The sequence below is a fragment of the Hibiscus syriacus genome, unplaced genomic scaffold (genome assembly GCF_006381635.1).
Source record: "Hibiscus syriacus cultivar Baekdansim isolate YM2019G1 unplaced genomic scaffold, ASM638163v2 tig00111410_pilon, whole genome shotgun sequence".
NCBI classification, from domain to species: Eukaryota; Viridiplantae; Streptophyta; class Magnoliopsida; order Malvales; family Malvaceae; genus Hibiscus; species Hibiscus syriacus.
Window position 1 is genome coordinate 300,146 of NW_024063087.1, and position 18,394 is coordinate 318,539.

The 18,394-nt window shown below is 32.2% G+C and overlaps 1 protein-coding gene across 1 annotated transcript; it reads right to left on the bottom strand.

Moving 5' to 3' along the window:
- Positions 1–600: 600 nt before the first annotated feature.
- On the bottom strand, positions 601–1,922 carry LOC120162926 (zinc finger BED domain-containing protein DAYSLEEPER-like). Its single transcript, XM_039172974.1, has 2 exons — positions 1,064–1,922; positions 601–1,016 (listed from the first exon to the last, which is right to left on the bottom strand). Exons 1-2 carry the CDS (start codon positions 1,920–1,922, stop codon positions 601–603), a joined length of 1,275 nt encoding a protein of 424 aa, XP_039028905.1.
- Between the last annotated feature and the right edge of the window lie 16,472 nt (positions 1,923–18,394).

Here is an 18,394-nt window from a genome sequence, read left to right on the forward strand (position 1 = left end):
GGAATTCCATTCTTCTGCTATTAGGCATCAGTAAACCTCCATTCTCTTGGTCCAGTCTTATGGTTTGGGCGACAGCGACATGGAATGGAAAATCTTTAATTACTGTCATTCTTAAACTGTCGTGGTGTGCATTCATTTACACCATTTGGGAAGAAAGGAATCGTAGGACTTTCAGTGGCATTAGCAGATCAGAGGATGATATAGTTCAATCTATTAAGAAAACTATAGGTCTTTATCTAAGCAATAGATCTATCAATAGATTAGATAACACTAATTTATTTCTTTGTAATCAATGGGGTATAGCTTGATTTTGGTGTATAGGTTCCCCTTATTTTGTTCCTTTCATTGGATTATTTTGTAGCAGGTTTATGCTTTCTTGTATAATAAAACTTACTTATCCAAAAAAAAAAAAAAACACCGAAGCACTGTCGCCATATAATTGTGGGTAGTAATACTCCAAGAGCTTCATTTTGAATCGAGGATCTAAGATAGCAGCAACTGCTAAACCAACATTGCACTTATCCCAGTACTCTTCAAACTTCTTTCTCATCTTTAGAGCCAAGGAACTGATACATTCATCAGAATTCTTGCACCATTCGATCAACTTAAAATGAATATCACAGATCTCGGGGAAAAATACGCAGTTGGATACTTGCTTCTCGTAAAAACATTAGTAACTTCAACAAACAGCTTCAAGAAGCTAGTAATGGTACTCAGTCTATCCCATTCTAAATCAGATAGGAGAAACTTCCTGTTGACAGGGTCACGATCACGTAGACAAGAGAAAACTTTCCTGTATTCTAAGGAAGCTTCAAGCATAAAATATGTCGAGTTCCATTTCAGCGGGTTATCAATACATAAACATTTTTTAGTTTCAGCCTGAACTTCGTCAGCCAGCACATTGAATGTCGCTTGTGTTTCTTCTGAGCTTTTAACATAGCAAACACTTCCCCTTATTTTCTGGGTAACTTCACAGATCGCTTCCATGACATCATGAGCCATGTGGTTGAGAAGATCTATGGCACATCGAAAATTAAATAGTTGACAATTACAATAAAGGAACCTATTTTGCGACAGCCGATCTCTGATTCTGTCAACAATGTTTTCACTGGCAAAAAACTATCAAATATCATAGAAAACAACTTCCGATCTATATCCCACTCCATTAGACAATTCATTATAACTTCTGAGTGCATGTCTTCTGTATAAGAGGGATCAATGGTAACAAAATTTAAAATCTTCTTTTTTAACTGCCAATCCCCATCAATATAGTGTGCTGCCAAACACAGGTACGAAGCAGCACCATCTGAAGCAGTCCACATATCAGCAGATACACTAATTTTTCCAGGTAACTTATCAAAAATTTCATACACCTTTTGCTTCTCCTTCACATAGATTTCTATGCAATCAGCTTCAACTTTATTACATGTCACAAGTTCAAACAAGGGTTGTAGATTCCTGACAAATATCTTGAGCCCCGCATGCTCTACCATAGCCAATGGATAGTTATGCAATATGATCATGCGGGCAAGATCAAATTGGCTCCGCCTTTGATCCAAGCTATTACTACCAATGCTAACATGCTCATTTTTAATCCGTTCTTGTTCATATCTCAGATTTACAATACTAAGGACTTCATCCTTCTTCTGCTCTTGATCAATAGTTACAAGGGCAAGAGAACCTTCCTTTTTCTTCTCTTTAGCAGAAAAGTATTGAGCTGCGCCATGATTGGATCTTCTTTGACACCTAATTAAATGGTTCCTCAGATGCGAGGTTCCACGAGTACTTGATCCGCTAAGTTTCTTCTTACAATGCCTACAAATGGCCACAAAGGTGTCACCCTTTTTCACCCTATCGAAGTCGTTCCAGACAATAGATTTCAATCTGCTCGAATTTACTATGACCGCATCAGACATATCCATCACATGAACCTAGTAATTTACAAATATGTGCTTATTAGAAACAAACTTAGTACCTTGTATAATTAATGCAACTACAAAGAAAGGAGAAGATTACAATCATGAAGACCCAAGAAAAAGCCACATTTTTTATAGAAACAATAGAACATTCATACAGGGTGTCATAACATTCCAAGATCCAAAAATATTCAGAACTGCTGAAATGTTCATAACCTTTAGAGGTCATGTCTACAAAACATCAATATGCCTATAACAGGAACATAATTATAATTGTGTGTTTGCATTTTCATAGGTCCCATTAAATTAATAACAAAGTTTCCACACTGGAGGTAATGAAAATTCCGAGGGTTCTTTTTCTTTTTCATGCTATTAGAACAAAGTCAATCATCAATAAATGCTGATAATCAAATTCTAAGGTAACAGAGAAGATACTATGACAAGTACGAAAATTGACTTGAGACCTGAAATGCAAAAATCAAGTAATGGAGTTTATAAGTGGTTGCCATATGGAAAATAGTGTTCAAACTTGCAAAATATTTGGTTATTATACAAAACATAATAAAGGGAGTAATAGCTGTCAGTTTCTTTTCCAGGTTTTGATAATGCATATATTATTTAAAGAAGTTAAAAATAAAAAGGGTCAGAACTTGCATAGAACATAAGCAACTCAATATACTGGTTTATCCAAGAAAAAATAGGCAAAAGCCCCCAAAAATATATTCTATAAAGACCGGTGAAGAACAAAACAAATTAACATTTTCTTGAGGCTTACACGAATCATGATTAGATAAAAGACAAGCTGGTTCTGGTTGTATATTTGTCAATTACAAGCAGGTAAAAGGCCTTGGGATTTGCCTATAGGCATAAAATATTTGACAACAGAATTCCATGAGTAATTTACATTATGGGTCATTATTAAACATGACATTAACTTTCACATAGGTGACTTATGCTAAAACCGTTAAGTAATTTTAATGGAAAAGTTGAGTTTGCATGCATAAGAACTAAGAACATGGATTATTTGACAACAGAATTCCACGAGTAATTTACATTATGGGTCATTATTAAACATGACATTAACTTTCACATAGGTGACTTATGCTAACACCGTTAAGTAATTTTAATGGAAAAGTTGAGTTCGCATGCATAAGAACTAAGAATATGGATTATTTTATACATTGTCATCAAAGATAATGCCTCACTAGCACTTTAGATGAAATATTTTCTCATGCCGGCATTATGGAATCCAGTTTAGAAATGAAAACAGACGGTCATGAAAAAAGGTCATGTACGCAAGTAGAATAAATTATTACTAATGACGAGAAAAGATAAGTTCCATATGCATACTGGGTTAGTGTTTCCATTAAATTTACTTACAGAAGCTAGCATAGGCGACATAATTTATTAAAAATAGAAATTCAGTGAATTAATTTGAAAAAAATAAAGTTTTGGGACATACACGAAAATCGACACTAAGTTCAATGAATTAGAATGTAAAATTGTAAATTACCCAAGTTGTGACATATCTTATATATGCAAGATAACAAGTTAAACAGTATCACCAACGAGGATTTCATCATAAAACATCAGTTTAATGGAACAAATCAGTAAACATAGCACCTATGAAAGATCCAATAACTTTTTCTTTCCATTTTTTTCTTCATTCCCTTAAAGTTTTTAAAAGAAATCCCATTCTATAAGAACCATACGTTCTAGAAATTCAATAATAAATACAATTAACATGCAGTTTAACTTACACTTTTGTTGCTCCTAAAATTAACGATTTTTTTAAAAAAAAAAATATATGGGATTTAGAATTAAAAGAAAAACAACAAATTAATTCTGTTTCGATTTAGAGAAGGAATGCAAGAATCAGGTCCAATTTATTCCCCATATAAAAAAAAACGTGAATCCCCCCAGGGGGGGAAATTACCGTTCATTTTCAGCATGATAGCAAGCACGAGAAAGGGAAAATAATAAAATAAATAAACAAAATCACAAAGAAAGCACATTTCCTCGATAAAATCATAAAAGTTGAAAGCAAAATCATATGTGAAATGAAAAGAAAAAAAAAGTGTAGAACGTAGTTCCGTAACAGGCAGTGGATCGTATTATATTGGCGGGTATCGGATCTGGTCGAGGAGCGGGTTCCCTGAGATGAAGAGGGAAAGGAGAGAGAATTAGCGGCCGCGAAGAGACCTGGTTTTATTTATCTAACACTACTCCTATATCTCTTTCAATCCAACGGCCCATATTTTCTTATATTTATCATACGGTGAGGATTTTTTTATAAAGCAAAACCGTTAGGAATTAAGATAATTAACTAATTTGTCTCAATTTTTTAACCTATAATTTAAAATATAATTATTATTATCAGATAAGTATATATTTACGAACAAAAAACCCAATGACTTCGATGATAAAAGAATTATTGTTATTTTTTTATATTTAGAGTTCGAGCACCAAAAATACTAGGGGTACGAGTGTTAAATATCAAAAGATTGAGAATTATTTTTAAACAGATATTATCTTGTACTTACCCAAAGAAAAATGTATATAATTATGAAAAATTCTAAAGCGAATATTGTACACCGAAATACACAACTAAAGTGATACACCAAAATACGACATTAAATAAATTATCTTTAGTAAGTAAATATTAAAAAGAAGTTAATGACCACTACAAGATTGATCTATTTTAAGAATTTAATTTTAAATGTGAATTATACGTATAACCAGTTAACTATTATTCATTTTCAATTTAATCATCGAGTTTTTAATTTTATCAATCAGACTATTTAACTATTTAAATGGTATCAATCAAGTCATTTGTCGTTATATTTAATGAAAGTGCTGACATGATAGTTAATTAAAAATTTCATAATTACACATTTAATCCTCAATATATGTATATTCTATAAATTTGATCTTAATTTAAATTTAATTTAATAAATTAACTCTTCAATCAGGATGTGACATATGTCACCACCTTATATGATTTTTTTTAATTTATTTAATTAAATAAATTTTATATCCAATCAAATGATACATATTATCTTGATTGGATAAAAAATAGCTAGAAGTGCATGTGGGATTTTGAACCTGGGTTACCTTAGGTATAAACAATACCCTAGTCCCTGAACCAAATATATTATTTGATTAGTTCTTTGCATCAACAACTATGTATTTCATAACATTATCAATTATATATTTTTAAATAAAATAAAATAATTTTAATATTTTTTATAAATTTAAATTAAATTTATTATTTTTATATTTTTAAATTAAATTTATAGAAGAAACCAAATATTTTTATATTTTAAACAAAACATTTTAATTTGGTCCTTATTTCTTAAGTTGATCCTTAATTCTTAATATATATCCTTCTTTATTTTTTTTCCTGATTTCAAGATACAAAATTTTTATCTTTTTTTATTTGGTTGGTCATCTTTTTTGAATTGAGGACTTCAATTAAATTGTTAAATATTCAACTTTTAATTTTATTTCAGATAAAAATAATAAAATATTTTAACTAATATATACATTTTTAAAATGATCCCCTAATAAATAATGTTGAGTTCAGTCATTGACTTCACACTATAGTTCTCGAGTCGAGGTGTCGAGATGATAGTCAATCCCACTGTTGGGATTCACAAATCATCGCATGGATCACCGGAATCGGGGCTTTCTTCTTCGTCAGAGTTTCATTGTTTTTTCCTTTTATTTTCTTATGTTTGCTCTGAGTTGGGTTGCCATTTTCTTTTACAGGTTTATTGAGGTGTTGCTCGTAAAGACGTGGAATATTTACTAAATTGCTCTGAGTTTAGTTGGGTACGTATATTTACAGCTAAAATTCAATTTAATTTGAAACCAAATACACACTTATATATAATAATAAATTGCTTAAATCTCAACTCAATATTCAAAATAATATTTGGAATTCGCCTATATTCAAAACCATTACGATATATTTAATATAAAATAATTCATACAAATATTTGATATCATATTTGAAAAAGTCAAATTTCATAGAAAATCAATCGAATAGTTTCAAATATAAAAGAATCATTTATTGTCTACTAAAATAATAATTAATTGAGGAAAACACACTTGATATAAAATATTTCATAATTTATCCAACATCAGATTCGAAAATCAAATTCCTTTAAAAAATGATCTATCACCTCCCAAACATTGAAATCACTTAATATTTATATAAAAAGACAATAACTTACTTTGGGTATTTATGTATATAATCTTTGGATACTCTTTTCCCCTTCCGCTGTAGCAGTTAAGCCTTATCTTGATCAAGCTACAAGGGGATTTTTAACGAGTCCCTTCTACTTTTTTTTTAAAAAAATTGATCGGATTCGAGTATTGAAATTCGGGTTGTTACATGCTCAAACAACAAACTTGAGCAAAATTTACAAAGACATCGGCATAGTACGCTACATGATTGTCGGTCTAAATAACTCCTCCAATTAAGTGTCGAAAATCCTTCACTAGATGTATATGCATTGGAATTTACGAATTAATTAATCCCAAAAGAAAACCATCAGCTAGGAATACACACAAGTATAGATACTACTCCACCAAATCTTGCCATCTATGAAGTATATACACAAGCTTAGTGATAACTCCGTAATAAGAGTTATATTAGCATCCTTAGGTTCAGGTTTTGTACAACCTTAGGTAATTACTGTATCTTAGTTGTTAGATTTCATTGCATTTTATCATATTTAATTCATCCATATAATAAAGGGGTTTGCTTTGATTCTTTGTACTTTTGTCTCCAAATCATCTATACTTCTACATCAAATCTATTGTATTTACACTTGATCATGTTTCGAGTTTCAGATATATTGCACAAGGTTGATAGGTGGTTGTGGATCGATATCGAATAGAGCTGAAAAGGACGAATCTATTATGAAAGAATAATCCAATTATCACTGCAGGTCCAATTAGGGTTGTAAATGAGACGAGACAGATCGCGAGCTACTCAAGATCAACTCAATCAAGGCTCGATAAATACTCGGATCGAATGGACTCGAGCTCGAGCTCGACTCGAGTTCTTAACGAGCCGAAATGAGCTACTCGATATTCGACTCGAAAAGCTCGTGAGCAGCTCGAAAAAAATGTTATATTATAATTTTAGATTTTTTAAAATTACATTATTAAAAATATATTAAAACTACATTATTGATAATTATAAAATTTTAAAAATATATTAAAAATTCTATAATACAACTACACTCAAATTTTAATTTTAATATATTAAAATTATTTATCTAATGAAAAATATTTAATATATTTCTAATGATAATATTTTTAATTACTAATTTTTTAAATTGTTGTTATATTTTGAGGTTTCGGGTTCAAATATCATAAATATCAAGAGTTTGAGCATTTAATATCAAGATATTATATTGTACTTACCTCATAACTAATTTTTTATTTGACAATAAATATAATATAATAAAAATATGATTCAATTTAAATATTAATAATTTTAAAAAATATATCAAAATAGAGTGTAACCGATTTTATAAAGAATTAAGAAATAAAAAACTCATTTAGACTTACATTAATATATTAATTAACAAAATTAATGGCATCAAATCATATTTGAGAGAAAATGATCATCCCTACTACTAACATGTACCATATAAAGTAAAACAAGACAAATATATATGCATTACTAGATTCTACTATGAAAAAAAGTAATAATTGCATAGTTGGAAAATCAAAGCAGTAAATAAAGAGAAGACTGAGAAGAGAAGAGAAGAGGAGCAGAAATAAAAAAAAACTTAAGCTTCTTATTAGATTTTTGTTCTTTAGAAAGCAAAAGAAAAATAAGTCTACTCTCTCTCCTTTCACTAAGCCATCTCATTCCTTCTAATTATGTGATAGGGTTTATGGTTTAAGTTATTCACATGAAGGTAATATACAAATTATGCAAAATGATGTTATGTGACTCCTAAATAAATCATTCGCATACTTATACATAAACATATCAACATGCAAAATATATATACACAACTAATTAAAGAAAACAATCCTAAACATGGACTAAATTAAGAGAAACCTTAATGTGAGGACTAATTTAAGCTAAATATACTAACTTTAGAATGATGATTAAATTCACGTAAATGTAAAATTAAACTTACAAAATTGGAATTAAACCAATGACTTAAATACAAAATGTGCATAAACTACAGGGTCTTATATGCAATTGATCCTATTCTGTTTAAGATAAAATAATATGGAAAATAACATAAATGACACCTGAACATTTAAAACAAATAAGAAAATTTAAACAAATGAGGGATTGTTTTGTACAAAACACATAAATCTAGAGGGCCTAAAGCTAATTTACCCCTAAGATAAGTGAGGTTTACAAAAGCCGGTGCTGGTGTCGGATTGGGGCTCATCGCGGCTGGAGCCGGAGGACTAGTAGCTTGACCATATGCCAAGGAGGAGCATAAGAGCAACACAGAAAAACCAATCATAAGAATCCTGGAAAACTCCATCCCCCCCCCCCGAAATTTGGTTTTGCTTCAGCTGTGGCCACTCCAAATTCCTACAGGAATCAAACTTTCATAATTATATTGCAGCTAAATGGTGAAAACCCCAATAAATCTGCATTATGAACAAAACCAACAAGCAATTCCATAAGAACATCCCCATCACAATCCAGATCAGAATCTAGGGCTCCATCTTCTGTATAAACCAAGTAAGCATTAATGAATAAAACAAAATCTACAACCTTCTGCAAGAATGTAAAGAAATTAAAAACCAGATCATGATTAGTTCATCAAACAAATCAAATAATGAACATTGAAGTTTGGTGATTGATAACCATAAACTGAATTATATATATGATGATCATTTTATTTTTGTTGAACTCCAACAAATTACTACTTACCATATGCCCCAAGAAATCAACTTTCAGAACAAAAACTCATATCAAAACTATCGAATTGCTCATTGAATTTACAAATGGTTTGAACTAAACTTTACTTATTCTGGGTACTTCATACTAGAAGTTTCCCAGAAATAAAAGCCTAGTAAGTTCCTCAAGAACCAAAATGAGAAAAATGAAAGGAAGAAGAAACCACAGCCACACAATGTACATCAAATGGAACTATAACAAAAGGAAAACTACAATGAGAGCTGACAAATGCAGGAAACCAACCTGACTAGATGAATCCAGAGAGAAAGCTTGGTGCTTTCGGTACCAATGTAGTAAATTGAAATAAAACGAGAGATAAATCACGATGAAAGGATGGAAAATAGAGAGTATATTTAGCAGAAGATGGGAGCTTGCTGGAGAAGAGTCACAGAAGTAGAAAAGACAGGAATCCCACATCGTTAAGATAGAAGCATGTGCTCCACAAGTGAACCTATAAATTAAAGCGCAAACCAGGGTTTCAAATTGCGGTCGCGGTCGCGTTGTGTTTATCGCGGTCACGGACACAACGGTTGCTATCGCGGTCACTGCGGGTATCGCGGACGTGAATTTTTTTGAAATTTGCACAACTTATTATAAAAATATAGTAATTATAATTATAATTATAAAATATTTTCTAACACTTATAGACTTAGTAAGCACACTAAGAACAGTACAATATTTAAAACTTAAAGCCTTTACTTTTTTTCCCGTTTGATGATTTAATGGATTGCAAACTGTAATAGAATACATGGCAATCAACATCTCAAACAAATTTCCCTACGAGGTAAAAACAAGAAAACCCTCCTAGTGTAAATATAGAAATTCATATCATCACACATCCACAAAGAGAGCAGGATAAAGACCACACAACAAAAATATAACAGTACAAGTATAACAACATCAACACTACGTGAAGCATGAGAAATCATTCCCATTTTCATTGACACCAGCAAGGAACAAGCACTGCAAGGAAGTAAAAAAAAAATAGATTGTAACAAAATATACATATAGAAGCTCTGTTGTGGAAAATTACACAAGTATTAAATCGTTTTCCCTCATGATAAAAGTACATGATACGCATTGGTAGGTTTTTAGACCAAAATCAGACAGTATTGCATCACTAGCACTGCAAAACTAGGAAGACTCAAAGCCTTTGAAAATGTCGCCACTATCTTGAGCTATCATCAGGGTCACAATAAAAAACCTAGCAACAAAAGAAACTTTTACAAATATTTTCTCAATTGAGTTTCATCGAATTCCATCAACCAAAACCTCCAATTAATTAAAAAAACATACCTTTCAAGTGGTAGAGTAAGAATTTAATTTTCACCAATTAGTGGAATGACGAGGAAGTTCAGATCCTTCACCTTCATTTTAAGAGCCTTCTTGACTTGATTCTCGTGGCCTTTTTCCAAAAACATATCCAAAAAAAGCAACATTTTCACCTTGATTTTCATATAATTGATGTGGAGTATATATCTAAGGAGGATATATGAGAGGTGGAGGTGGTTGATATATTGGTGGCGGAGGATACATTTGAGGTTGATATGACACACCATAATTAGAAAATGATGGATAATAACCATATGGTTGTGGATAACCATGTGAAGGTTGGAAATATGGAAATTGTTCTGGTGGATAACTGCCCAAGGTTACTAGAACTTGATCTTCTACTAGATGAAGAGCCTACAGAAGTATGCTTCTTGCACTTTCCTTTTGATGGAGCTTTAGGTTCATTTCTATCTCTTCTAGCTTTCGGAGATATATTTCCACCAAATTCTGATCTATCACGGAAATGTCCACTAGTTATACCAACCCCATATTCTCTTCCATATCAACTAGAAGACCTAATTTCATCTCTACCACCACCACCATTATCATCATCATCATCATCATCAATTGGACTTAAACCACCACCATCAAGTCCATCACCACTTTGACTTGGTGTTGCACTAGAACTTGAATTAGCCAAATTTTGTTGTTGAGATTCATCAACATTCGTTTCATCATCTGAGGTATCCACAGGCAACATACCGACAATTTCACCATCTAACAATGGATTCTCTTTCTCTTGAAGCCATTCTAATAATGGATCAACATCTTCAAAGATATGATCAAGGTTGATAGGATTAAAACTAGTGTTTATATCATCGATGCTCGTTCTTTTTTGATGTCTAATCTGGAGCCTCATATTGTAGTAGGTGAACACTAGTTTCTCAAGTCTTTTATACTTCAACCTATTTCTTGCCTTGGTGTGAATATAGCTAAATGTGCTCCAATTTCGTTCGCAATTTGATGCAGTAGTTGTTTGACTAAGCACTTTAATTGCTAATCTTTGTAACTCAGGAACACATGTGCCATATATTATCCACCACTCAACTGCAAAATAATGTTTAAATTTCAAAATAAATTAAAAATGTACAATATAACTAAATAATATAAATTAAATAATTTAGTTTACTATTTACATGGATTCATTTGCCTCCAAGCTCTCTGTGCTTGTGGAGTACCGAATGTCTCATGTTTATCTCGAAATAGTAACAACTGCATAAATAAAAGATAAAAAAAATGAAGAAAAAATAGTTTCAAATTATGTAATTAAGTTACAAAAAATAATATTTGAATCTAACCTGATTAACCATTCTGATTTGAGTGTCAAGAGAAGGTTCTAATCTTTCAATTACTAATCTTGTACCTTCTAATGTTTCTATCAATACATTATCAGAATGCTCCACCCCAAATTGAAATTGAGGATTGAGAAATTAACCTAAGCATAATTTATGAGAACATCATTAAATAATAATTTAGAGCTTAAAGTAATAAAATTTCATCTATAATAAAATATAAAAAAATTCTTAATTATATGAATCATTTTATCTTACCAGCTGAATGCAAGTCAGAATGCATAAAATTCCACCTATTGTCAATAATCTTTTCATACTCGGTGAAATATCGACAATCTTGTTGAATCGCCCGTTTTGCTCTATCAACAGCTTCATAAATAAAGCTCATTGTTGGTTTTTCATCACTATCCATAAGCCTCAATACTTTCACTAAGGGCTCGTAAACTTTTATGAGGTCATTTGCTTTTTTCCAAAAATCTTTTCCCAAAATAATCTTCTTGGCTTCATAAGCTGGCCTTGTCTTTTGTTGTCCACATTTTGATTCTTTAAATTCCTGTATATTCATAAAAAATTAAAATTATATAATTTAAAGTATTTACAAATAATAAATCATTAAAGATTGTTATATTTAAGTAATTATATAATTAATTATAAAATACTGACCTTTGAATTAAACATTTCTCTCAGACCTTGCTTTTGTCTTGTTATCTCTTCAAGCTGGATGAAATGAGTTGCAAATCGAGTAAGAGCGGGTCGAAGTATTTGCTTCCCTTGTGTGATTGTATATGAAACAAGTCACTTTCTTAGCCTCTTCTAACACTTTTGCTACACTAGGCCTTTTTCCAATATCTTCAAGGCATAAATCCAAATAATGAGCTGCACATGAGGTCCAATATAAATGCTTTCTTTTTAACATTATTTTTTTCAGCGGCTTTCATTGTTGCCTCATTATCAGTCACTATTTGGACAATGTAGCTTTCTCCAATTTCTTTTACAACTGAATCTAACAAGTTGTAGTAGAACTCATCATCTCTGCTACGAACACTTGAGACATCCATGGATTTCCAGTAAACGGTTCCTTTACTGCAATAAACAAGGAAATTAATGATGTGCATTTGGTTTAAATTGTTGGTCCAACCATCACACATTAGAGTTGCACCGAAATCTTTCCAATGAGTCTTCATTCCATTTACCCAATCACGAACTCGTTCAAATTCTGACTCCAAATACACATCTGAAACCTCATAAGGTGTTGGCAGCTTTACACCTTGTCCAACTTCTATTGACACTTGAATTAAATTATATAACCATGGAGAACTTGCTAATTGAAAAGGATGTCGTTCATATATTAAAAATTTAGATACCGCTTCACCCATTTTCTTGCGTAAAGTCTTTAAAAAAGAACCACTGACCTTTGGTTGTTTTGAGCTTGTACTTCTAACCAATTCAGGTGTAGCTCCTCGTAAGGTAAACTCAGACTCACTCGAGATGGATGTACTTGTTCTTTCTTGACGATATCCTCCAACTGATCCATGGGAAGGTCGCCCTTCTTCATAAATATTACTCCAACCACCAGTACTTCGTCTGAATTCTTCTCTTCTATGCCACTCATGTTGTGATTTGATGCTTTCTCGAGTTGCTTGCCTAATTGCATCAATCTCATCAATGAATCCTTCATTTTCATCCCCCTCTTTTCTTAAATGGGACAAGAATTCTTTTGTTCTCCTCTTTTTGTCTATTTTTTTTTGTTGCCTTCTTTTAATAAATTCATCATACTTTCTTTAATGACACCTGTTAATAAAATAAAAATAATGTCAATTTTGTATTGTTATCAATTATATATAATATATATCAATAAATTTATAGTAAAATTTTAAAAAAATAATAATAAAAATATCACATACTAGTAACATTAGGGCATGGTGCAACATTTCCGGTTTTATGAGCAATGTGTTCTTTAAATCGTGTTATTCCTCCTTTCACAACTTTACCATATAGTTTACATGAAGTGCTTCCTCTCGCATTTGGCACTGGAGTACCAAAGTGCCAACCTATATCATTACTCGGTGCACCTTCTAATCCTTTTGTCGGAAACTCTTCACGTGGTGGCATGCTTTATTTTTATTTATATACAAGAAACATAAAGCCAAAAAAATGGAATTTAGAAATATAAGCAATTCATCACTTCTATTATCATCAATTTAATACAAAAAATAATAAACATTATTGACAGTGAAAAAAATAAGTTTATTACATAAACTAATAAATAATAAAAATAATTGAAGTATATAAAATTTAAATTCAACAATTGTTTTAAAAAATTCATAAGGTCATAGTATTAACTAATTAAATAGCCTAATCTATTTAATTATATGGGGTAAATTCATAAGGCCATAACATAACAATAACCTAAATACTCCATTTAAATTTATATGGTTCTTTTGGGTCCAAACTTCAAACCCAAAAAGCCTACAAATTAAAAGTAAAAAAAATAATAAGAAATAAAACATAAAACATCTTTAAATCCCTAACGGGTAAAGATAAAACATAAAAACCTATCATCTTCTTCTAAGTTCTATCGTGAAAATGGAGGGGCATAGGGCTGGCAGAACGCAGAAGCCAGAAGCAGCAAAGATGTCTTTTTTTTCTTTCAAATGCATCCCTTTTCTTTTCTTTGTTACCTTTCTTAAAATTTTCTTGTTATTTCTACCAAAAATATCCAAAAAACTACAAAAATTGATGGAATTGTGAAGATTTTTTGTCAAATTTTTTTTCATACCTATGTTGATTGCTGCATATTACAAGAAGCAAGAATGAAGAACTTAACAATCAGGTATTTTACTTACTTGAAATTGTGAGATTCTCTTCAAAGTGAAAGCTTTTTTCCTTCTAATTTTTCTTTGATTTTGAGTTTGGGGTAGTGAAGTTTGAGAGGAGTTTTGAAGTTGCAAGCAAAAATTTTAGATTTCAATATGGGGTTGTTTTTTTCTATTGCTTTTTGTTTTTATATTTTGTACCGATTCAATAATTATGAATTTGTGATTACTTTTTTTTCTTCAATTTTGATGTAAAGTAAACTGATTTTTACAGGTTTTACAAAGAATATATTATTTCATTTTTACTTTTGCTGTAAAGGAAACCGAATTGCTATTTTTTTGAAGTAATTGTGTTGTTGGTGATTTCTGATGTTGTAACGGGATTAACGGGAAAAACAGTCTGTTATCAGCCGTTATAGGTGTGATTCCGTTTCACACCGTGATTTCGGTTGATATCGGTAACGGTGGCCGCCGATACCGCGATATAAAGGCCGTTATACCGTGTACCGTTTTTTGAATCTCTGGCGCAAACTCAATGGTTTAATTTACGGAGCCTCGCGGTTAGCAGTGACTCGAGCTTCAATCGAGTTCTTAAAATTTTTTTTGAGTTCGAGCCCTTTCGAGTTCGAGTTGAGTTTCAATATTTTTTTCGAGTTCGAGTCGAGCTAGAAAATTTTAGGCTCGCGAGTTTTCGAGTCGAGTCGAGCCGAGCCTATGTTTAAAGTTTTGGAGTTCGAGTCGAGCTCGGCAATACTCGAGCTCGACTCGGCTCGTTTACACCCCTAGGTCCAATGGTTACAAAGGACACCAAATTTATTATTCCAAGACTACGTAATCCACAAGACGCCAGAGCCTGGCCTGGAAGAGTATATAAGACGATGCAAATATCTTCTTGGAGAGTCTCTCCTTACTAATATAGAATCGTCGTTTCTTTATGCAAAAACTTCATCTTTATTTTACGTATTTTTATTGAGCCATGAAGCTCTAAAAGCTCAAGTTCTTTTGTGTCAAAGGTTGTAATTGGTGAGTTCAGAGGCCACCACGAACTTCTTACTAGCTTCATCGACCGTGTCATGCCTGGAGATATTCAAGAGGAATGATCGATCCAATGTTAGTTGGATTTATTGATGATTGCTTTTGATTTAGTGAATGTCATTTTGTTATTTCTTACTTGGAATTTCCAGTGATATAATGTTAAGTTAATGGCTTGCTCTTCATTTTGTTAGGCATTATTAGGTTTTCTTATAACCCTAGCATATCGAGAGATCATAGGGTACTTTAGTAAAGCATCAATGTAACGAGAGTTTTTGATAGTGTAGAGAGATCTAGCTATCACTGAGAGTCGTGACAAGTGTTAGGTTGGACTTGCTTTAGTTAGGTAAGTTTAGTGGAATGATAATAAAAGGGTTGCTTTTTTAGCATGTTTGTCAAGATCATTAACTTAGCAGAGTCGATACTTGGTAGTAGAGGTGTTCATATCAGGATACTCACTTTTTCAGGTATCTGAAGTATCAAGTACCTGAGATTATTAAGTATAAAACACTAGACTCATGTTCTAACCTTTAATAATTGGGTATGCGTAAAACCCGAGTACCCTCTAGTTCGGATAACAGGGAACACAGTTCCTTATATGCTCTAGAATTATGCTAGTGTTAGACCTATAAGCGATAAAGAATGCAACTAATATGTATATATTAGTTCTCTAGTCTTATGCTTCAATTGATAAAAATGAAGACTAGTTGAACGAAAGCCAAATAAATATGCTCCATATTCACATCTTTTGGCTGACTTCCTTGTTGATATGATTCAACATAGAAATCTATATGAAATTTTGTCAGATTACAATATGTATATGTTAGTGTAAGGAATGCCCTAACCAAACCATGCTTATAGTGACCTTTTTAAGTAGAACCGTAGTGAAAAGAGAGAAAAAAAAAAGAGAGGAAGAAACCAGTGGAAAATGAGAATTGATAGAGAAGGGTCTAGTCTTTTAGCCTTTAGAAATTTAATTATTAAACGAAAATTAAAAAAAATAAGTTTTAATAAAATAATATAAAAATAAGATAAAATAAAATTAAAAAGAATTTGAGTATCAGGTAATCGGATATATGATTAAGAGAAAAATTGTGACTCGGGCCTGACCCAAGAAAAATAACAAGTCGAATGTCCGACATGCAAGTTCAAGTATTTTCATTATAAATACCTAATAGTTTTTAAGTAGATTGATAGAGTCGAGTATTTTTGGACATCCCTACTTGATAGTTCTTTCTAGGCAGAGTTAAATCATCTATGTTTCCAAACCCGGGAAGTTGTGAGTAATAACCCGAGGTGAAAAGGTTTTGCTTCTGTCTATTGATTACTATTTTCTTTATTTATCTAGTACTTGGGCTCTTCAATTTTATTTGTTGCAAGAATTTATTGATTTCGTAACACCCTACTCTTTGTGGGAACGATATTTAACACACACTAGTGTCCACTTTACTATTTGAACGATAGTGTATACGTACACTTATCTAGACATATATAGACACGTCGTAGCATCACCTAGAAATAACTTCGCTTAATTAAAAAATTGTTCATCTTAATCTAATGCAAGCTGAAACAATGGTTAGAACAGTAGGCTTATGCAAATCTAAGTAACATAGCTCTTCGTGACACGGTTACCGTGGAAGCAACTCCGTATACTCTAGCAAAAACGCTTTAACAAAGGAAATAGAGCTCAAAGCTTATTCGACCACTACAACACAAACAACAGATGATAAACACTGAATTAAGAATGACAAAAAAATTAAAAAAAATTATTGCTATAACGAATTGTACAAAAGTTAAACTGAAGGATTACCAATAGAATCCTATGAATCAATAACAATTAGATCTTTCATAGCAGAAATCCTCGCACTTGGATTTGAGAAGAGTCTATGTTAATCTCATTCACAACATAGGGCTTCCAACACTTCTTAAATTCTTCCTAGGTTTCCCTAGTAGGGTAGCAGGGGTCAAATGATAAATCCCCCTAAAAACCTCAAAACAACAGAAGTTTCGCTTCAATATTTATCTTAAGATGCGCAAATCAAGATGCACTCATATTTCCCCCGTCTCCTCAAACTGAAAATTCTATCAAGGACTCAACGATTGATTCTTGAGCGTCGTTATTAGTGAGAAATGATCTTTACACCATTACATTCATAGCCCTACCCTGATACCTCTATGCTAATGCATTGGCTCCAACTCCTTTTCGACAATAACCTTTTTCATTATGTTAGAAAACAAACCTTTATAGAAACCACAACAAAAATAAAAACACTCCAAAGAAAATAAATGAATGCTAAAGAGTAACCTAACCTACCCCAAAAATAAGAGAGCTGTCGTGGTCTCTCAATGGTCATATAATTAGATCCTTCTGAATTACGCTAATCGTACAATTGCGCAAATCCCCCAAAAACACATACCCAACGATCAAAATAGTGTGTCACCCCACATTTAACCTCTGAGTCGTTCAAACAAAAAATAATTTTCACGCTTCAACAACTAATTCTCGGATCAAGCCATTTTATGATATTCTCTCGACTAAGGGGACAACATGTGGCCCGGCCGAAAGTCCTCTGCATATCATTCATGCGTCTCATAGCCTCCATAAGATCTAAAAACATCTTTGAATCTCTGGCACCTAAAGACCTCTGGAAGACATAGAGAAACATTTCCAAAAGAAGGATCTCAAATATTTAACATCCCTCATGAAACAGCGACTCAATGACATGACCTTTGACAGGCCCACTTGAACTACCAGAATCAAACTCATCGCCACATGACCGTATCCACCTTGCCTGCTAGTCTACGGGTTTCCATGATGACCCTACAGCTGACATCCACACTAAGGGTTACTATAAAAGACGCAAATTAGATGCGAACTAGATGAAACCACCCCACCCTTATTCATCTATGTTCTACTTCATCCAAATCAGAAGAGGTGAGCCGTCTACAACCATCATAATTCATATGGTCACATCAACAATATTCAACAACAGAGTCAAGATCATCAGGATCGACAATGATGTGGTGAGAAGCGCCGGTGTCTAGAATCCA